Source organism: Fukomys damarensis, unplaced genomic scaffold (genome assembly GCF_012274545.1).
Source record: "Fukomys damarensis isolate Sample0158 unplaced genomic scaffold, DMR_v1.0_HiC HiC_scaffold_17, whole genome shotgun sequence".
NCBI lineage: Eukaryota > Metazoa > Chordata > Mammalia > Rodentia > Bathyergidae > Fukomys > Fukomys damarensis.
Window position 1 is genome coordinate 10,837,286 of NW_022900929.1, and position 23,660 is coordinate 10,860,945.

At 38.1% G+C, this 23,660-nt stretch overlaps 1 protein-coding gene across 1 annotated transcript in view; it reads right to left on the reverse strand.

Annotated features, from left to right (window-relative positions):
* Vps41 (VPS41 subunit of HOPS complex) overlaps positions 1 to 23,660 on the reverse strand; it is a 158,560-nt gene that overhangs the window by 81,472 nt on the left and 53,428 nt on the right. Inside the window, exons 5-7 of the mRNA XM_010610865.3 lie at positions 15,808 to 15,882; positions 6,952 to 7,014; positions 3,638 to 3,703 (exon numbers count right to left, since the gene is read on the reverse strand). Of these exons, the coding sequence (XP_010609167.1) occupies positions 3,638 to 3,703; positions 6,952 to 7,014; positions 15,808 to 15,882 (204 nt within the window). The remainder of the gene's footprint in view (positions 1 to 3,637; positions 3,704 to 6,951; positions 7,015 to 15,807; positions 15,883 to 23,660) is intronic.

The following is a 23,660-nucleotide window of genomic DNA, read 5'->3' on the forward strand; positions in this document are numbered from 1 at the left end:
CAAAAAAAAAAAAAAAAAAAAAAAAAAAAAGAATGACTACAACTGCTAACATCGAATTAAAAATCCATAAAGAACATGAATGGACATTTCTCTAAAGATACGCAAGTAGCCAAAAAAGACATGAAAGAAAAGATGGTCAACAACAGTAGTCACTAGGAAAATGAAAGTCAAAACCACAATGAGAGATGATTTACTACGCATCACGATGGCTATGATCAAAAAGACAAAACTCAATGTTGGAGAGGATGCAGAGAAACTGAAATCCTCATATTTCTTCTAAGAATGTAAAATGGTGCAGTCACCTTGGAAAGCAGTTTGATGGTACTTCCAAAGTGTTAAACACAGAATTAGGACATGACCCAAAAATTCTACTCTCAGGATAAATGAAAATACACAGCCACAAAAGGTGTACACAAATATCCACAGCAGCATTATTTATAAATGCCAAAAGCAGAGAGAGTCCAAATGCCCATCAACTGAGACAGTAAAATAAATAAAATATATCCATACAACAGAGTAATATTTGAACATACAGAGGAATGAGGTACTGATACATACTGTATTGAACACGCACGTACCTAGAAAATGAAAGACGTAATACAGAAAAACCACATGATTCCATTTATATAAAATACCCAAAATTTATATGAAATCCAAACACAGGCAAAATTACAAAGAAAATAGATTAACTGCTGCCTAGTGATGGAAGGAAGATCAGTGATAGCTAACTGGCACAAGGTTTCTTTTTAAGGATATGAAAATATTTTTAAAAGTAACTGATTTAAAAGTAACTGTGCAGCACTATAAACTTACTACAAGCCACTTAATGGCATACTTTAAACAAGGGCATTTTATCATATGCAAATTATATATTAATAAAGCTAAAATAAAAACTAAAAGAAAAATGTCAATATCATCTACATGTGCCTGTGATCACATGATTCTTTTCAAATGATCACATATGTACTTTTATCAAGTCCAGTATACTAATCCTGGTATAAAATATATTTAGTCGTACAGGGTACTTTTTCTTTTTCTTTTTCTTTTTTTTTTTTCCCCAGTACCTGCAAGGCAGGCCACAGAACCACTGAGCTAAATCCCTGGCCCTGGTATTTTTTCTTCTAAACTATTTTAATCCAGCAATTCTAATTTAGTAGTATCATCTTTTTATTCAATTTTTCACCAGATGATCTGAATTGTTTTTATTTAGTATCATTTTGTATATACACAAACATGTTCTGTGCTCAGAAAGAAATGTCTACAAATGTCTTTCTGGAGAACTGAATAGAAAAAAAAGAGGAATCAGAATTCTCTTAAAGAAGACTGAACACAGAACCACGTGTCAATCAGTCAATGCTAACTGAAAAGATAAACCAAACCTGTGATGTTCTTACATGATCAGCATTTAGTGAATACTACTTGTTTCTCTGCTTATTTAGTTTTCCATAAAATCCAAGTTTGCCAATGTTCCTTGATTATACTGTTATTCTGCAAACAAGCAGATCTGACTCAAACTGTGAGGTCAATGACGTTCTTCCTACAGATGTCTGTAAAGAATGTGAAACGCCAAGCAGAATAATGAAGAAACGTTATTGACACAGTTAACCCACATATCGTGTAGGTAGGCAAAACTAATGCAGCACAATTGATGAGACTATAGATACGCGCATAGTATAAGAGCCATTATTAAAGTTCACTGATTATTAAGAACACAGCAACACAGGACAATTGCACCTTGATACTGAGTCTAAACACCTGGACATCAACACATGTCCAGAATGTTCTTTTACACTCATACATTTGAGAAGTAGGAGCCAAATGCAAAATCTCTAACTCCTGATACTGGAAATGGTAACTCAAAGATGCATCACACACTGGAAAATATTGAAACCAAAGTGATTTATCAATATTTTAAGTACATGGTAGATTATTAGTAAGAAGGCATCAGACATTCTTGAAGTGGATCCTCCAGGCCTAGTCAAGCCTTCAGATAACCACAGCCTTAGTCAATGTCTTGACTGCACTCAAGCCAAAGACCCTCAGCCAGAACCTAATCACTAAGCCACCCTTCAATTGTCAGGTAACAAATGTCTGTTGTTTCAAACCATTAAAAAAATGATAGCAACTTCACCAAATCTTTATCCTCCCTGAGTTTTCAATGAAAATGCATGAGTTTAAATCACAGTTAAGTGAATTTGTGTTACATTGGGCATAAAATTTCCCAACCCAAAAAGTATTTACTGAAGAAATATAAGAGGAATTTTAAAGTTACTTACCTGAAGTTGACAAAGACAAAGGTATTATTTTTGCAGGCACAAATCAGCTAAAATCCAAGAGATTAAGCTTGTGATTCCCACCAACTAGTACCCTGGACAGTCTGACATGAGGAAAATTAGGCTGAGTTAGCAATGGGTTGTGACGAAGGGACAGGGGAAGCTAAATCTCAAGCAAAAATCAGTGCTGGTGCAAGCTTGGCCTTGTGCTGTGGAATGGAATCAGTTCCCCAGACATGCCACACAGCCGTGTCAATGACTTAGGGAATGACCACTGCACTCTCCTGCCCCATCATCCTATGCCCTACCAGAACATGGGTAAACTGCAGATAACTATCATAAAATACTCAAACCAACCACTTCAGCAGGGCCTCAAAGTAGTCATCTCAGAGCTTTGTATTACTATAAAAATAATTACAGACTACTGTTTTGGTGATAGCTCAAAATTGAATATGAAATAATATTTACAACTCCAGTGTGGTGATACTGATAGTGTTTTGTTATACAAACTTGTTCTAAAAATAAATCTCTGAGGCCGGGAATTTAGCTCAGCGGTTTGGTGGCCTGCCTTGCAAGTGTAAAGACCCAAGTTCAATCCCTGGTACCAAAAAAATAAATAAATAAATAAATAAATAAATAATAAAAATAAATCTCTGGCTAATAAAAACAGAAAACAAATTACTTGTATTATCAGCAAATTTTTTTCATTTGAGAATTTACTACATAAATAGAAGGTATTCATGTATAGAAGAAAGGTTTCACTCTCATTTTTTAAATTATTCACTCAGATAATAAAATGTGCCAGGAACATATCAGTAAAGAGTAGCCAAATTTGTCCTAAAATTTTATCAAAGCCTGCAAGAGAGATTCTACAAAGGAAAAAAAGAAAATCAGTAAGTTAATTCCTTTTTGGTTATTTTTAAATGTTGCCACTTATTTCTGCGGAAGGGACGAAATTTCAAATCTCCAAATGGTACTTAGAACAAGTTTTTTCTTTTTCTTTCTTCTTCTTCTTTTTTTTTGGTTTTTTGAGACAGGGTCTCACTATGTAGTTGAGACTGACCTAGAACTCACTATGTAGCCCAGGCTGGTCTCGAACTCGTAGCGATCCTCCTGCCTCAGACTCCCGAGTGCTGGACTTACAAGCGTGCACCACCACGCCCAGCAGTTCTTTCTTTTTCTTACTATATACATACTTAAAGGAAAGTAGTAAGAAATATAGGCCTCAACTCCAAGAGAGGATAGTCTTACAATTTGATTACATTTTTCTTTCTCAAAATTTCTAAGGAATAAATATTCAGACATTAAAAACATTAAGGATAAATTACCGCGCCCTCTATGTATCATGGTGGGGGCATGGTTACCTTCTTGCCCCCGGTCACAAACTGCTTACAACTGGATCTCACAAAATGTGGGTGCACAGCAATGATCTACGAGAGAGAGAGAGAAAAAACCCAACCTTGGTATAAGAGTCACAGTTTGCAGAATGAAAACTGTTTACACGTTATAAGCAGCATGACCTAAAAAACATCCTAAGTTGACAGGAAACAAAGTATGCAAGTAAAATTCTACAACTAAGGACATCTGAGTCTTGCTCTCATGTGAAAAGATGTGTTCCTCAAGCTAGGTCAAAGCTCCAAGGCTAGCAGGGATTCCTTCTAGTTTCTGGCTGACAGTGGACCCTTTCAAGAGGTAGAGGAAGTCAGTCAAGACAGCAGATGCCACAACTATTTGTAACCAAGGACAGACTGTGTCCTTGTGCAATGACTGATGGCACAAAGGGGAAGAGATGAGGCAGTGCAGCTCAGAGACCCTCAGCAATTACACCAGGCCCTCTCAGCAGGACAGACACAGAGCTGTTGGACTAAGGGTCTCAGAGCTTTGTCTTCTCCCCACAACCCTAGTTCCTGTCTCCATAGTTCCATCTGATCTTGCTCAGACTCGAGCAGCCCCTGTACAGCACTCTCTCCCAAGGCTCTCTCCACCACCCTTCTGATGGCTCCTAGCTTTGGAACTATGCCACACCACGGTGATGCGAGCTAGCACTGAGTGGGGACAAAGGCAGCAGTGAGGTTCTAATAGCTCCAATCAGCACAGTTCTGTATTTGAGCCTCATCTGTCACAGCTGTAACCTGTGCATATGCTGCTTTCTTACCTTTTTACCTATCCATAAAATCAGCACTAAAATTAATGAATTTTGGGTTTTAACCTTTAATTAAACATCTTATATTCTTATTAATGGACTAATACACTTTCCCCTTCCCATGGGTAGGTTGACAGAGTTCTCTTACATTGCCATTTTTAGGGCTTAGCACAAGACCCTTTATTCTTCTACTTGTACCTCTCAGGGTGGAGGAAACTTCAACACTTTCCTAATCCACCCTAAATATCAATACAGATTCATTTAGACATTCTTAAAATATCTACTAAGGGTCCTTCTAGCTAGGTAGGTATAGTGGTACACAGCTGTAATTCCATCTATTAGGGAAGGCTAAAGCAGGAGGACCACACTTTTACACCAGCTTGGACAACTTAGTGAAACCCTGTCTCAAAATTTAAAAATAAAAAATAAAGAGCTAGATATGCAGCTCACTGGTAGAACGCTTGCCTAAGATATTCAAGGATCTGACTTCAATCTCTAGTATCACAAAAACAAGTCCTTCTAGCTTTCTCTAGAATTTAACAGGCATCTCTGCTCCTTAAAAATACCTTAAGACATAAGAAAAGAAAACAATCAGGGCCATCGCTGTGGACTGCTCTCCACTCACTGCCTACTTTGCAGTGTGATTGCTGGGCAGTGGGTTGGGGCTCAGTTCCAGGTCACCTTCTCTCCCTGGTTGGGGCTCAGTTCCAGGTCACCTTCTCTCCCTGGTTGCTCTCCACTTCTCTCCCTGTGCTGCTCCAGGAAGTATCCCCTCCTCCGACTTTAATCATTCTACCTCTTGATTTTTACCATCAATCAAAACATGACCTCCACAATCTACCCTGTGATCGGCCAGGTGATCTGTTGCCTTTATTTCTAAATTTCTTGCAAGCAGAGCCTTTACTGGGTGTTCTGACTCCCTCACCTCCAATTTATTGTGAAAGCTGTCCTTGCTATGTTTGTCACAACTTTACAATGACCACCCTTGGCCCAGTCTTCCCACCAGTTACTCTCCAAGCTGCCTCTGACACCGCAGCCCATGTCTCTTCTGGATTTTTTTCTAACTGCTACTGATCAGATCACATGCCAATGTCTTCAAGAGTTCTGCCTAACTTATCTTCCAGCAAGTTTAGTGTTTCTGTTTTAGTATTTAGATCTTTAATACACTTGTATTTTAATTTAGCGCATGGTGAAAGATAAGGGTCCAATTGTAATCTCTGGCAGGTTGAGATCCAGTTTTTCCAACACCATTTATTAAAGAGGCTATCTTTCCTCCACTGAGGATGGTCAAAATGGCTTCATCTTACTCAACTCTAGTTACATATCCTGTGTTTAATCCCTATCCTGAGAATTTTCATTCATGTCTCCAAAACCCTGTAACAGCTCCTGATATCCTACACTGAAATATAAGCAAGATCAAACAAGCAATGCTCTGATGCAGACCATCCCTTACTACAAATGATGGCCATCACAACATCGCTAGAGCAAGACCCTGCACTTGCTGAGCTCCTCTAACTCTGGTCACTCTGATCCTGGTATGACTGAGGGCAGAAAGTGTACTTCCTAAAGGATGTCTAAATTCACCACCTCTACTCTATCTTGAATAATCACAATTGCTCTTTTCTCTGAGCTCCTGCTGTCGTGCCCAGAGTACTACATAAGCTTTCTAAATTGTCTTTTGTCTCCAGCCACTCTCCGACTTAAATCACCTGCATTCTGGCAAATTCAGCTTTCTAAAACACATGTCAGATCTTATCTCCTCTGTACTGATTGGTCAATAGAGTTTAAATAAACAAGAGGAAAAAACTGAATGACCTTGTCCTCTAACAAGTACAGTAGATATCTTCCCACAACTTTTATTGAAAATTGGTCTTCCCGCCTCTTGTCCATCAGACCCGCAATCTTCACTGTATCCAGTCACTGTACTAAATTCCCCAATGCACAGTAGCTCAATTTATGTCACTCCTTTGTTTGCATACACTCAATAACTTCTCCTTAACAGACAGACTCCAAATTCATGAGCCCAAATATACAGCCAGCCCCAATCTGCCTGTATAGCTCTTTCACCAAATTAGTCTTTGATGTACCACCTACGCTAGACTATTTGCCACTTCCCAAACAGTTTGAACTTCCCAGCTTCTCCGTTTCTATTACATTGTTTTTCCACATGGAAGCCAGCTTCTCCGTGTGCTTGTCCACTGACACAAGCCCTATCAAACATTACCGCATGCATGAGGCCATCACTAAAAGGAAGAGCTCAAGGTAACTTCTTTCAATTTTGCAATCTTTTATATTGTTTTACCCGAGTCTTTAATCACTGTGTGCAAGCATACATGTGTATACGAGCACATGTGATTTCATCTGTTATTATAAATGTTCCCTGAAGACAGACTAAGGTCACAGTCCCATAATATACGTGTCTTCCTTTGGAGCAGCCAAGTGGTACCACTACATCCTAAAGCTGATACTTACTGACAAAATGAACACTATCGTCTTCATTGCCTTAAATAAAAAATCTCATAGAAAAATACTCACTTTAATGGGACAGTTGAAAGTCTCATGAAATTCTTCTCCAGAATACAGTCCAAACACCTGCACCTAAAAGAGTGAACAGATCGTATTAGTTCACAACGATAGGGACAGAAAGGCTGCTGAGTCAGTGAGAAGATGCTACCAAGAGTAAAACAGAGGGAAGTAGGACAATGAATGATCCAAGACATTGTGGCCACTATTAAATGCCCTGTGAAAATAATGCTGTCAGGGTGAGGGCATCCCACTGCAATGAGGCTTGTATAAGCATCCCCTGGGCATAGTTCCCCTCACTCACCACACATCTGTTTCATTAAATGGAAGCCAACGTTCAAAAATGAAATAGATATGAACAGGTTATTAATATTCTTTTATTAACTTCCCAAGGGCTGTCCCTGAAGGAACTGTTTTCAACCCTTAAGGAAAGGTTCTTTCTTTAAGTCAAATATTTATAAATCAGCCACACAGATCAATATGGTGAGATTACATGAAATGAACTTCATTTACAATCTTAGGCTGAATCTATTGAGAGTGTATAAGTGAAAAATCTTAGTTCCTACCTATCAGCAGCTACCTTAAAGTTGTTTCAGGATACTTTATTCATATTTGTAATTTTCTGAGTCCTTTAACAATAACAACAAAAACTGAAGTGTAACATACACTTTAAATAAAGGATAAAAATCATAAATTTGTAGCCTGACACATTTTTAATGGCATAAACTTAAAACCCTTCAACCATCAAGAAATAAAAGCCAGGGAGCCACTGTGTACCTATTCCCAGTCAACAGCACCCTCAAACTAATCACAACCCTGGACTCTATCACCACTTATAAGTTAGGCTGATAACTGCATTTTATAGGGGTGGAATTATAAAGAGTCCTCCTTTAACAACCTACCTGGTTAACAACTGTTCAGATTTACAACCTGCCACTTGGGACTTATGAACAGCATTCAGACTTAGGACACAAGAATATGTCTGGCAGTGTGGCCTTTTGGTGGCTTCTACAGTATTGTAATTTTTGCTGATAACATACAGTACTGTAGTCTTATGTTCTGTTAGACATTACAATACTGCATGTAAGAGTTATGCAAATAAAAGCCAATCCATCAAGTCAGGAGTTTCTTTTGACCAGTTCTTTAAGTACTGTAGTGTGCATAATATATACAGTTCCTCATTTAGGAAACAATTCAATACAACCTTGTCCCAGCACTTTAAGTGGGTTAAGTGCAGAATATCTACATACTTCTTCACTGGCTTCTTCATGCTCCATTTTCCTTGTCAGATCTACAACACCGCTGCTTGCAGCAGCAGCTGGTTCTCTGTCACTGCCGTGTAGTATACAACACATGCACATACCGCAGTTCCGGGCTGCTCCCAAATCAGGGCGATTTAGAACAGTTTTGCTATAAACATTCCTTACAGATCTTCTGGTGTACTTATGCACACATTTACGAAGGGCATATTAACAAGAAACTGAAATGCTAAGTCACATTATGTTCATATTTAACAGATAACTAAATCATTTCACAGAATGGTTTAATTAACCAATACTGTCAGCAGCAAGGGATGAGAATTCCAGAAGTTCTCAACGACATGGCGCTTAATATTAGTATCAGGGCCACTGGGAACCACCTGCCAATACATGAGATGTGTTCACACTTTTGCTAGTCTCTAAGATAGTGTTGGTACTTTATTTAATTTTTTTATATTTTCAAGTTTTATTTTTTTTAATCAGTTCACGTTTGTGAGGAGTTCATACATGTAACGTAACACATCTGAATTATTTTTGTCATCCCTTTATCTTCCTTTCCCTACCCCTTCTTCCATCTCTTGGTCCCTTTCACATTTATAAAAGATTTACCTCCCTATTTACTATTATCTACTGTTAATTTTGTTCTTTATTAATAGTTTAGGTTTCCTACATAAGGAAAGCCATACAATATTTAAGTTTGTGTGTTTATTTCATTTAACATTATGATCTCAGGGTACATACATTTTCCTACAAAAATGTCTTAAAGCAGAGGAGTACTCCACTGTGTAATACATTTCTTTATCCATTCATACAGGTTGCTTCTAAGATTTAGCTATTGCAAACTGTGCTGTAACAGACATGAATATGCATGCATCCCTATAATACAGTGTCTTTAAGCCCTGGCAGGAAGATACCCAGAAGAAAAATAGCTGAGTAGAATGGAATTTCTAGCTTTTTCAGTTTTTTGAGGAATCTCCATACTGATTTCCATAGTGTCTGTACTAGTTTACATTCCCACCAACAATGCAGAAGGGATTCTTTTTCTTTGCAGCCTCACCAGCATTTGTTATTATTTGATTTCTTGATGATAGCCATTCTTCCTGTAGTGAGACAGAATTTCAGTGTTGCTTTAATTTGCATTTCTCAAGTGCCCAGTGATGTTTAGTATTATTTTTAGCATGGAAAAAAAAAGGCCATCTGCACTTCTTCTGTGAAATATTTATTTGTTTCAGTTACCCATTTTTTTAAATTGGGTCTTTTATTTTGGTAGATTTAATGTTTTAAGTTCTTTACCTATTCCAGATATTAGTCCTCTGTCTGAGGAATAGCTAGCAAATGTTTTCCCATTGTCTCTTCACTCCGTTGGTTGCTTCCCTTGCTGGGCAGAAGTTTTTAATTTAACAAGATCCCATTTGTTGATTCTTGGTGTCATCTCTGTTGAGACTGGGGTTGTGTTCAGAAAGTCCTTACCTATGCCTATGTCAGTTTTACCTATTTTATCTTCCAGAAGACTAAATGTTTCTGTTTTTAACATTTAGATCTCTGAACCATTTTGATTTTTAGTTTACTTCATGGTAGGACATATGAGTCTAGATTCAATCTTCTGCAATGCATAAAGCCAGTTTTTCCAATACCATTTATTAAAGAGGCTATCTTTCCTCCAGTGTATGTTTTTGGTCCCTTTGTCAAAAAACAAACAACTGAATGTGCTTGGAGCTGTTTCTACATCTTCTATTCCATTCCACTGATCCGTATGTCCTCCCCACACCCAAATAACATGCTGTTTTTATCACTGCAGCTTTGTACTATAACTTAAAGTCCAAAATTGTGATGCCTCCTGCTTTGCTCTTATTACCCAATATTGATTATGCTATTCTGGGTCTCTTCTGGTTCCATATCAATTTTAGGATTGTTTCCTCTAGGTCAGTGAGGAATGTTGCTGGTATTTTGATTGGGATCACATTTAATCTGCATATCAGTTTTGGAAGCACGGCCATTTTGATTACATTGGTTTTATCTATTCAGTAACAGGATAACTTTTCATTTTCTGATGTTCTTTCAATTTCCATTTTCCGACTACTGTAGTTTTGATTGTAGAGGTTTCTCACTTCCTTTGTTAGGTTAATTCATAAATATTTAACTTTTCTTGATGCTACTGTGAATGTTATTATTTCCTAATTTCTTTCTCCACAAGATCATCACTGGTATACAGGAATGCCACTGATTTTTGTGTGATTCTGTATTGTGTTACACTATTGAATTTGGTCATTCTGGGAATCTTCTGGTGAAATGTTATCAGTTTTTATAGAGAGGATCACGTCACCTGAAAATAATGATAATTTTACTTCTTCCTCATCTGCTTACCCTGGCTAATGTTTCAAGTATGATATTGAACAAGAGAGGTGATAGTAGACAACCTTGTCTTGTTCCTTCTTTAAATTTTGTAGAAATTCATCTACTGGCTTTGCTTTGAGATAAATGTTTGTGTTGCCAGAGATTTCAGTGGCACTGTGCCTGACTTGGAAGTGCAAAGTCCTGAGTTCGAACCCCAATACCAAAAAAAAAGAAGCCCCCGCCATTCCTATGTTGAAACCTAACCCCCAAGGTGATGGTACTAAGAGGCAGGGCCTTTGGGAGGGCTCTTTCTTCATAAAAAGGACACTGGTGCCTTAAAAAAGAGATCAGAGAACTAGGTTTCCACCAAATAAGGGCACAGCATTTGTCTTCTTGCCATGTGAAGACACAGTGAAAAGGTGCCACTGTGGAGTGGAAGAGCAGTCCTCACCAGACACTCAACGCCAGTGCCTTCATTCTGCTCTTCCCACTTTCTAGAACTGTGAGAAATAAAACTTTTGTTGTTTAAAAGTTTGTCAGAGCAGCACAAATGGGTTGGGATTTTTTTCCACAAGGCTTTAAATTACAAATTCAATGTACTACAAAGATACAAGACTGTCTTTACTTTCTTCTTTTTTGAATATTGCTAAGTTCTGAGTGATTCCTTCTTTCAAGACCCAAACAAAAGATGCATTCATGTTATTAATTTTAGCAAGATTCATGAATTAAAAGATAAGATGTTTATAATGATCCACCCAAGAGTGCTCCCTGGGTCCTAAGAACAGAGGACGTAACGTAACAGAGGGAGTTTGATTTATCCTGAGGGTGAATATTAGAATGTCTTCTGGATGTAGCTCAACCACTGCCCTGAGTCTCACTGTGCAAAGCGCAGAACATCATGACTCTTACACAAAAACAGAAGCACAGGATGTACTGCACTTCCTCTAACTGGAGGTGAAGAAGCAGGAAAGAGAAGCACTGCACCATGAGGAAAGTTTATCATGATGGATCCTAACACATCTAAGAAAAGTACGTGAAAGTGAGGAGGTCCTGCATGATCTGAATATTACTGCATATTATTTGCTGAACTAGCAAAGTGAAACTCTTCTAACATGATTGATTTACCTCAGTACAGTGGGACAGTGTCACAACATAGTCTCAGGTCAAATGTTAAGACTACCACTAACTTATCTTTCTCAGTGCTCCACTTGGCTTTACCTCAGTGGTTTTTACCTCAGTTGAAATCCCTGGATACTGACTGGACACCCCCTGCCCCTGAATAAATTAAACTGAACTTTCTGGTGAGATGGAAGTGACATTTCTAATGGTTCACAATTAAGAATATATAACCTGGGCTGAAGAACTTCTTCTGCTTCATTTGACCCTCACAGAAACACTGATAAATGAGAGTGAACACCACTGATTCTACACAAGAATTAAGTGACTCGCCTAAGGTGCTAAAAATCTTAAGCATGAGAGTTGAGGCCAGAACCCAAATGCTCCAATCCCCATTCTTCTATATGACAGAAGTCACTTCCACAAGGTATCTTTATATAAGACAGCCTCAAATTCACAAATAAGAAAGGTATCTTTTCACATAAACTGTAAGAGTAAATAGAATTTTAAAAATCCACAATATTCAAAAGCCTTAAATATCTGGCAAACTACAGGAAAAGTTAATTCTAAAATTTGAGTGAAGGCAACTCTGCAACAGAAGTAAAAAAAAAAAAAATGAAACAGATGAGTCCTTTAAATGGACAAATTTTCTTTTGTTAATAGACAGGGGAGAGGAGGTTGCTAGAAAAGCGTGTGGAGCACCTGAAGACGACTATCACATCAGTATGTGAGCAAGAAGTACCAGGGTGGATCTAATATGAAAAGTGTAAAGTCTGAAATGCTCAGGATAAACATCTCCTTAAAAATTCTGAATCTGTATTGAAGATGCAACAGTATGGTGGTAAAGAGGATTCAAAAGAAAGGAGAACAAGACCTAAGAAGTTCTGAGTAAACAGGTATTGATACTCCTCACTGGTATAATTCTACTCCTAACCATGGAACCATATTGCTTGATACTGTCAGGCATATAAAATGCTATGAAAAAATTACATTGGTTTTAGGGTAATATTAAAAGAGAGCTGGAAGAAAGAGTTTTCAGGAAATTAAAAATGCAAAACGGAAAAAAAATCTACTTCACCGAGAAGTGAGGAACAGAACTGATGTTAGATGAAAAGCAAAACAGCAACTGTGGAGAAATGAAGGGATAAATCAAAACAGGGAGAACTGTTGCAAAAGAAAAAGGGAGCAAGAGATAGAGGAGGGTGAAGGAGGTGAAAAAGAATTCAGATGCATTTCATACACGTACCAACTCCCCACAAGGAATACAATCATTATGTATTGTAAACAGAAAGTAATAAAAATAAAAATAAATGAATAAAAGAGGAATCAAGGAAAAAAAACAATGAGAGAGCAAAGCACATATGGGGAGGGTGTCATAAATTTAACTAGTTTTTCTCACAGTCTGTATTTTCAAGAGAAGGGCGAATACTGTGGGTTCTTCCACTCAAACTTGGAAGTAGTTAAGTTGAGGCACAATAAGGTGAGAGGGAGAGGGAGCAGACTGCTAGGAAATAAGTGAGGAGAATATAGACAGTTAGGCCCGAAGTGCATGCACCCCTCACATTCCCACACCAAGTGCCCTCTACCCAGCTGAGGCGAGGGCAGAGTGAGGAGGCCAGGTCCACGCTCACCTTAGGCCGGAGGGTGGGGATGGGTGCAGCCCCAGCAGGGGCAGCACAGAGCTATTCTCTGGGATAAGAGAGTCTGCCTCCAGTCTCACATTATTGAATTTCTTTGAAGAAATAAAAGCAAATGGAACTGAAGTAATAATCAAAATTATAACTGAAGTAAACTTTCCTGAAATTAAAAAGAATACTTCAGTATATGGATCAAAGGACTTACTCTGTTCCAGACAAAATTAATGAAAAGAGAACAGAACTAAACACAACGTACCAAGCTGAATTACAAGGATCAGTTATTGTTGTTGTTTTTATTATTATTATCAGTCCAAGCTCCAAGGCAGGATTTAAAAAATAAAGGTTATATTAAAAAAAGTAGTCGTCTGGCATTAGATAGGTCTACAAAGCATCACAAGACAGATAGCAACATCTCCAAATTTTTGAGAAAAATATTTCAACCCAGAATTTCATACTAGACCCTAGTTTTTATATGAAGACAAGAGATGAGAAAATAAATCTTGCTGAAAGTTACCTGTAAATATATGACAGAAAGATCAAAGAGAACATCCATGTAGACATGCACAACACAGGACACACAAAATTTATGCAATATGTTTCTCAAAATTTAGATCATGCATAAAGAAGCTGTAAGAGATGAGAAGTCAGCACTAGCTGAAGAAACAATAAATTTGAACCAATTTTTAAAATGAATGTAAATATCAATGGTCATCTCTGAAATAAAGATAGATAATTATTTGCCTAGGAGCCTTAATACATTAAAGAAAACAAAAACCACAATAACCATTTAAAAATGTATTAGAAAAGGACATCTGGAGTTTATCTTTGTAAACAACTTTCTGTTTTTATCATCAGAAGCCACCTGTTTACTTCATTCTGTACTACCTTCTCAATTTTCACAACACGGGCTAACCTGTGCTAAGGACTGGCTTACATGAGTATGTGCCCTGCAAGATTTATTTTCTGTTCTAGTAATGCAATGAAATATATGATACATTCATTTGTCAAAATACATCATGGATCTACATGAAAATATGGTGGTTATAAGTCATATTAAAACAGCGGTTGCATCTCAATATGCAACAGAAGATTTAGTGAAAATATTCTACTTTGATGCTTTAGTAATAATTCTTCAACATTTAAAGCTCTGAAAATCCTAAAGTACATTAGTAAGAATTTGTTTCCAATTCAAAAAACATTTCCTTTCACCAAGTTTAAACTACATTGGTAATTGCCAAGAAGGAATTCCTCACCTTTGAGAAAAAGGAGATTAACTTTCTTGGCAAATACATGAACACAAAAATGTCTCATAAGAGTGGATGATACCCCTCAATTTCTATACAAACCAACTCCTTCCTCTTCTCTCTTTGACAATTGTGCTCATCTTGGAATTTCACAAAGTACTGTAAAATTTGACGGTGCTTTCTGAAAAGTGCTAGTGTTCCAATTACTGTTTCAAAAGACTCTTTGGGCAATATCAGGCTTAGATATATAAAAAGCATTCTTGTATGTCAAAAGGCCTTCACGTTGCTTTTGTTAACAGATTAATGGGTATAACACTGCTAACAGGTATAAAAAGATATATCTCTTTTACGTGCAGTACATTGTTTTTAATTTACTCATCTTAAGGGCCCACTGAATTAAAGTACATTATAAGAAATACAAAATTAGATTAGGAAATCTATTCAGTAGGGAATATATAAAGTTCTATAATGATTCTTAATGCATTCTCTTCAACTGTTATTTTAGGGAAGTATCTTAAACACACAGTAAGTTAGAATTTTATCATTACAAACCAACATTAGAAAAGACACCCATCGACTTAAAAACAAAAAAGACATTCTTATAAGTGGAAAATCAATCACCACAACCACTAAATGTCACAGCTCTACATCAGCAAGAAGCACTGGTAATTGTTAGTTATACACTGCATCAATGATGTATGTCCTTGGTCGAGGAAGTAGGTGCCAGGTTTTTAGAAAACTGTACATATATTGATTTTACATTTATTTAATGTGGCCATTGTAAGACACTTTATTCTTCTGATAAACTATGATTGCTTATCAAAGGATTCTATAATTCAAGAGAAACATTCATAACTTGTGTGTGAAAATGAAAACCACTAGCCCACAGAAATCATACCCACGAAATCCAATTTTGTGGATTTATGGCAGAAAGGCATTAAACTACGGTCTTGCAGGAACTGCAGACCAGTCACCAAAGTATAAGTGGCAGAGCAGTAATGATTAAGGTGACACGTCACCCCTGCCACAGCTGTTAATCAGCTTAATACTACTTACATTATTGACATTCTTGTAATTACTTTTCCTAAGGCACATTTGTGCAAAATATATTTTACTTTAATTACAAGCAATTGGAAGCAAGTCCAATACTCAAAAAGAATAATCAAGGTTCCCCTAACGCAGGTATATATTAAGCAGAGTGCACTTCCGAACACCTGGGCTCAGGTAAGACTGCAACACTGAGGGGCAGCAGAACTTCTCCAGTCCCTCTTGTCATACCTTGCCATCCTCTGAACACACGCCCATGTGCTCTCCACTTTCATCCAGGCTAATCTGATTTATCTTCACAGGGCTCTATTAAAAACAAACAACAAAAAGGACATGTGAACCCTCAGGAGAATATACATTAACAATCAAAAGCCTTTGCTCTTCATAAACTGTAAGAGATAGAAGCTGTTTATTACTTTAGGTCATGAGTCCAAGACACATTTTGCTTTGCAAATGAAAATGGCAAAATATAGCTTTGTTCTCGGACATAAACCCAAAAGCCTAGGATTCTCCCCAATTTTCCATTTCATGTACCTATTTCACATCTGAGCTAAAATATTATTTCTTACATGTTACATACCTTTTGAATCCATTCTATTTACACTTCTAATGGGGGGGGGTTACTGAGGATTGAGCTGGGGACCACAAGGCAGGCAGCGGAACTGGTGAGCTAAATCCCCAGCCCCTAAACTTCTAAATGTATCTTTCCTAATCATAATCCAATAAAAGAATAAAACAAACAAAAGCCAAAACAAAAGTCATTAAATAAATAACATATTTTAGATGTTTGGTTTCCTGTCCCACTCAATACAGCACTACCTACACATAGATAATAAATCTGTAAAATGAATTATTTAAAATTAAATGAAATTAAAATTCAGTTTCCCAGTTGGAAATAATACACACCAGAGCTTCTTCCTCACTACAAAATTCTGTTGAGCAGTGCTGTTCTCTGCCTCCAGAACTTAGAAAGAAGAAATGCAAAAAGGATAGCCTTCTTAACTACAATTTATATCTACAATTTTATTGCTTTTCAACATACACGCCAAATTTTATGTAATTTGTTCTTAGACTCCATTCCTGAAAAGTTCATGGCCTGACCTAATATTTTCTGAAGCACAAGGCATTGTGGTTCCAAAGACCTGTCACACACATTCTCTGATACTCAACTCCAGAAGAAAGGGGTCAGCTGAGGATGGTTGTCTCCACCTCACAATAAGGAAAATAGTGCCACAAGAGATTCTGTGACTAGTGGAAAGTCACACAATGGTGTTCCAAGAGCAAATAAACCAAACTTCCTATCACAAGTTTCTCCCCAAATACAGATGCTTATACCATGACACCAGAAAAATTAGAGGAAAAAAAAAAACATGCTACCAGATATGAGAATCCTCTTTATCTCCTATCTCTGCTAGCAACAGAATCTATTTAAATGCTTTTCTGCTAATGATCAATATGCATTGATTCATTTCCCTGACTAATAAACTTAGTATTTTTCTTAAGTATATTGGCCAATTAATTTGCTCGTCTGTAAAATATTTGTTCACATCTTTTGCTAATTTTTTCTATTAACATGTTTATTTTATGTTCATTAAGATATTATATATGTGCTTTTCTTTTTCTGCAAGATGGTTATGGCTATATTTATTGTACTTCAGCACTAAATCCCTTCAGGATTCATTTTTTCTTCTTCTAAAAGAAAATCCACCTGGGCTAGCCCCATGATTAAGTAATCCATCCTTCTACTCCTGAAGAGAACTATGCCTACCATATAATAAATATTTATAAATACTGAAATAACTTTGAGTTTTCAAGTATGGCATCTCTGTCCGTTCTTACATCAATTCAACACTGTTTAATTATTGAGGCTGTATATAGCATGTCCTGGTATCTTGTAATTCATCTTTTTTCCTTGGCTTTTCTCAAGAACTGATTCTTCTGTGCGAATTTTAAGGCAAAATGCCCTGAACTGCAAAGAATAATGCTCCTTATTCAACTCTAATTTACTTTACAACATTATTAATATGTCCTTCTCTTTGCTTCCAGGACACTATATTTGTCCAGTTTCTCTTTTCTAGCTATTGTTTCTCAGTGCAGAATACAGAGAAAAGCGGGGCATGGTGGCGCATGCCTGTAATCCCAGCACCCAGGAGGCTGAGGCAGGAAGATGAGAGTGAGTTTAAGGGTAGCCTAAACTACACGAGACCTTGTTTTAAAAAACAACAAATACCACAAAAAATATTTCCCACCTCATTTTACCAGGTGTGTATAACCTTACAATAACAAATTCGACAGACAAGGATGTTAAGAAAAGGCACAAGCAAATATCACTCATGAACATAAATGGAAAAATACCAAGGACACTACCAATGAAGCTAACATATAGCAGCTAGAAGCCAAATTTCTTCCACAAACACAAGACGGATTTAACACAGGGATATTAACCAGTATAATCTTTTTCATTAGTAAAAGCAAAATCATAGTACCATCTCAAGAGCTGCAGAAAGATTTTAATGAAATTCAATACCCATTCATAGTAAAAACTCTTAGCATACTTAGAGAAAAATTTCTTCATTCTTACATATAATATTTACCAGTGGTTAGCAAATACACTGGACTGCATTTAAGGGTAAAATATTGAAACCTATCCCCTTGTTTTCTTTATGATATTGATTTTTCCGATCCATAAACATGAAGCTTTTCTCCATTTATTCAAGTCTTCTTCAATGTCTCTGAGGAAGGTTTTATACTCCTTTTTGAGGGAGAGTTTTATAGAGTGGTTTTTGAAGAAACTTGAAATTTTAACTTAACATCAAAACAAGTAAAAAGTGAACTCACAAAAGAAATGGTACAAGCTGTTAAGTAAACAAGAGCCAACCTCACTAATAACAAATATGTACTTGAAAATTAAAACAGTGAGATATTTTACCTATGGAATCACCTATGATTTTTCTTGTTAAGTACCTGGTGGGGCAAAGAAGCACTAAAATGAATACTCTTACACTCCTGCTGGCAATTTAAATTTGAAAAATGTTTCTGAAAGGCATCAAAATTCTTCAGAATATACATTATCTATTTTAACTAATAAGAAGTGTTTTTTCACAGCAGCTTTTTTTTGGGGGGGGTCAGGCACTGAGAAATAGAAGTTATCTAAGTTTCTAAAAGCCAGGAATCAAAAGATAAAATTATAGTTTTTTAAAGTACTGGACAGTAAAACAAAATATCTGGCTTTGTCTAGAGTGTTCTGGTGTTTGCCCTTAGCTTCTGGAAAGCAGTCCGTCTTCTTCCCTGATGGGAACGTTTTGATCAAAGGCAGATGGTTGGCCTCACCTGATATTAGAGGGCCAGCTACATCCAAAAGTCTTAAGAGTAGGAACTGACCAGGCAAAGCAAGCCCATCCATGTGGTTTAGGGTGAAGGCTTTAGGATGACCTGCAGGCTGAGGCCAACCACCTGGCTAACCCATGAATTTGCCATGCCTGTGTAGCAGAGCCTCCATGAGAACCTAGGCTACAGAGGCTGGCGGGAGCATATGTGGCTGGCTCAACTCCATGCCAGGAGGGTGACACATCTCGAAAGCAAGGGAAGCATCTCTTCTGGAACCTCCCCAGGCTGAAGCCCATATGCTCTCTGCCTCTGGCTGATTTCTGTCCTGTGTCCCTTCTCTTTAATAAGCCACGTACATGAGCATATCAGTTTTCCATGAGCCTGGTGTGTCCTCTACCTAATTATCAAACACAGTGTAGGTTTGGGAGTCCCTAGAACAGTGGTGGTGACCTGATAGCATGCCTGTTTTTGTGTTTTTCTACTAAGATAAAAGATGTTAATGTATGAATTGTTTTTTCTAAACTGAAACCTTAGTATTCAGGTGTAACTGCAGTGTTGGCACTTTGCAATAAATAAGTGCATTTTGGGTTGCAGTTTGAGCACTTGGTCTCTAAAAAGTTCGCCATCACTGCCCTAGAACTTGCGGTTGGTGCCTGAAGTCCTGGGCAGAGTTGGCAGTCTGGAGAGCTATGCTTTCAAATGTCAAAGCTTGATTAACTACCGGGTTAAATATGACCCCCTATTTATGAACACGACCTTACTTACAGTTACATTATGTCATAGAATGAGTGGAAGTAGACACTCAAAAAAGCACATTCGTTACATTCAAGTCACTTAACAGATTACCCCAAGCATCACTCAGGCAGCACGTCTGTGTGCGTGCTGACTATGCCAAGGGTCGCTTGGACAGGTGTCCTTTCAACTAGTCTACTACTGTGCTGAATAAATGTAACAAAGCTGTCGATTTTACATTTACCAGTGGTTATTACATTATAAAAATTAACAAAAAAATACAATTTTGGTTATTCTGCATTTAAATAATTGGACTGGTAAGTAGTCAAGTTGGCCCTTTCTGTATTTTGCTAGTTTTCTACAAGCATTTATTGTGTTTGTAATCACAAGATAAATATTTTACAGAAATGGTTAAGGAGCAAATGTATTAATCTAAAAGCAAAAAGAAAACAAAATCAGTATTAATTTTTAAAGCCCTCATTCTAGTGAACTCCAGCACCTACTTCTGAGTGATAACTGAACACCATCACAAGCAAATTCCATTTACATAACTGTTCCATATTTAATGAAGAGCAAGCAAATAAGAGGATTTCAGTATCACAAGTATCAGTGGTGCCTGCAACTGGACAGGCATCCAGGACCGCTGCTCATAAACAGAGCTAATGCCTGACATATCACACACTGGACACAAAGGGCCAAACAATGGAAAGGCTGTAGGATGTCCACACACTTGGAGGGACACAGGCAGTACAAGACTCTCTGCCTCTTCAATGACTGATGCTTCTGAAGTTTTTAGTGTAATGGCTGAGGAGCAGAAAGTATCACACCTAAACATGCAATCTGGGGTGTCTGCAAAGATGGGTTAGTAGAGTAGATATGGAAACAGGTAAGGGACCAAAGAAGAGAAGACCAGAGAGAAACAGCCTCCACTGTATTTTCCATTAGCTACAATTTTATTCCTAATGGAGACATGTTTGGAATTCTGGACAATATAAGCAAGTCTGTTCAAAAAATCAATAATGTCAAGCTGACACTATAGAATGTACAAAAATGTTTCCTTAATGGAATAAAAAAAGAAGTCTGAGTAAGCAGGAGGGGGGGAAGACCAGCTCATACCTTCTAAGTCAGGTCCACTATAGGTGGTCTTGAGTTCTTAAATTTAAAGAAAAGGCAAAATTACCAACATGTACACCTCATGTGATAATCAATTACCTAATGTAAAATGCTTGAAATAAATACATTTAGTATGGATTATGCCAGCTCTTCAATTAGGAATAAATTCACGGTCATTTCCAAAGCTGCTTTTAATGGTCCTCTCTGTGGCAACTTCCTCTCCCCTGACAGTCCTCATCATCCCACCTTAAGCTATTGGTGCCCCAACCGCTAACCTAGGAAATCAATCTGCTAATGTATAATTTGTAAGGCTCCTCTGACTAACAAATGGATAATTGATTCCTTCACAAATGCTGCATCCCCATGGACCCAGAGTGGAATGAATAAGAAACAGAAGACAGGATTTCATTTTCTCCTCACAGAGATCCACCAGTTCTGCCGATGTGGCCTGATGCTCTGTAGTCAGACCTCTTGAGCGAACTACATTTATGTTGCACGTGTGAAAAGCAAATGTCTGTTCTCCATAGTTGAGACATGCTCATCTTACTGTTTACTTTCCTCTCTACTGATGGCACACTCTGGAAGCAGGCAAAACCTCCATCTGGACATAAGAAGCCTATGAAAAACATACTTGGTCATAGCTGTTCTACAAACTCACACAACTAAGCAAAAGCAAAAACCTTTATTTTCTCGCTGGTTTACTTCAAAGCCAGAAAGGCCCAATCTTTGAACTCTCAAAATCTTCTCAGCTGCTCCAAGATTCCATCTCTTGCAATAAATCTTGTCATGATTCAAGATGGGAATAAATTTAACAACAAGCAATATTGAAACTAGAGAAATTTTATGAAGTTTTCTTGGGAGGCCCAAAATATGGGTTTGGGAAAAGCAAAAGAGGAAATGTAAGGGCTCCAACTGGTTCCTCAAGAATAACGTCCCCTTTTTCATGTCCCCGAGTTGCTCATGGGACACAATTATCTGAGGCATACAAAAGTTTGATTGTCTATGCCCTCAAGTCTGTTCACTAGCACCGCCAAGCAATCGTCTGCCAAAGGAAGCTACCACAGTGTCAGGGAAACACCATGGACACCTTCCTCATTTTAAAACCAATGGGCATCCTTCAGTCTCCATGGTTCTGCAGCATCTGAAACTCTTCTCAACTGTTTCCATGATTCCTTCTCTTCGTTCATTTCTCATCATTTTGGTCACTCTCTTTGGTCGCCTGTCTAGCCTGTGGCACTCTGGCCTGCCTCTCAATGGTCGGCACCAACTCTGCTCCAGTTCAGGCCTTACTGCAAGGCCACAGGGTCCTCATAACAGCTGTTCTACAGCCCAGTGCCAGTGGCCCCTTCTAGATCCAAGACCTTAGTCTAGATTCTGGATTTTACCCAACAACTCCTTGATTGACTTAGATACCTAAATCCCCAGACCTGCTCCTCTCCCTCATGGTCAACATACACAATCAAAAGTCACTAAGTCCTACCTTTTCAACTTTTTTTCCTTGCAGATTGAACCCAGGGGCTCACACGTTAGGCACAAGCTATGCCCTTTTTATTTTTTGTGACAGGGTCTCATTAAATTAAACAGGCTAGGCTCAAACATGTGATCCTCCTGCTTCAGCATTGGCCCTAGTATTGGGATTACAGGCGTGCACACCCTTCAATTTGTCTTAATGTCTCTCCAATCTATGCTTTCCCCACTGGGGTAGCAGATGATCTTGTAATTGACACCACCCTCCCAAACAAGCCCCACATGGACGCCCTGCCACACCCTTAACCTTCACCTCCAGCCCCATTCTACACAGTGCTGAGCCCACAGTAATCCTTCTACAGGTAAATCAGACATGTTGCTACCCTGTTTGAAGTAGAAGCTCTTTAGCAGAGCTTTAGAACAGACTGACCGCAGATTTCATTACCCTCAGCAGTGTCTAAATAAGATTGCTACCTGGAGGTAAGCTACCCATAGCACTTTTTTTTTTTTTTTTGGCTTTGGTTTTTGTTTGTTTTAGTGCTGGGAATTGAACCCAGGGCCTTTTGCATGCTAAGCAAGAGCTCTACCTCAGAGCTACATACCCAGCCCCTAGGGATAAGTATTAACAGCTTCCTTTTCACCTTCAAGCCCTGGTTTAAATAAATATATGGCCATCTTACTGATAAAGCCCTTCTTCTTCCCCATTATCTGACTTCATCTCTTCTTCAGGTTCATTCCCACCTGACTCAAGTCATACAGAAGATTCAGTCCTCCTGATTTTCTCCACTGTTCTCTTTAACACCCTATCAGGCCTCTACTAGAAAACCGCAGCTCTTTCTATCAGGTCCAACGCAAGCATCCACTCCTGAAAAGACACCCAACTTCCTTCCTGTCACCCCTTCTCTGAGGAGCACATTTCCCGAACAACTCACTTTATTGTCCACCTCTGCCCCTTAACTGTGATTCCACAAAGGCAGAAAGCGACCTTAATCGCAACAGCTGCCACAAGAAAAAGCTCAAGGAGGTCTCTGGCAATGCGACTCAGTCTTTAGAGTCTCAGGCCCATCCCACGTAACCACGAAACAGGTGAGTCCATAAATAAAAGCTCTGTAAGAAGGTAACAGAAGGGTAAAATAGACTAAAACAAACAAAATATTGTTACAAGTTTTAAAAACGGTTAACACCTCAAAATAAGTGCCAAGGAAAGAGTCAACTTGTGACGAGGCCTTGCTCTTCTGGAAGCTGAGGTTTTAGATTTTCCAAATCAGGCCTGAACAGCTGATGAAGAGCTGATAGCCCAAGGAGACAACTGTATCCCTGTGATGCTGATATTTCATAATTAATATGTGAGAAATCTGTTTGCTTATGAGATTTTAAAGATGCCTCCCTAAGAATGAATAACTACATTCATTTGTGGCTCCTAAAGTGATGATCCAGAAGCTGCT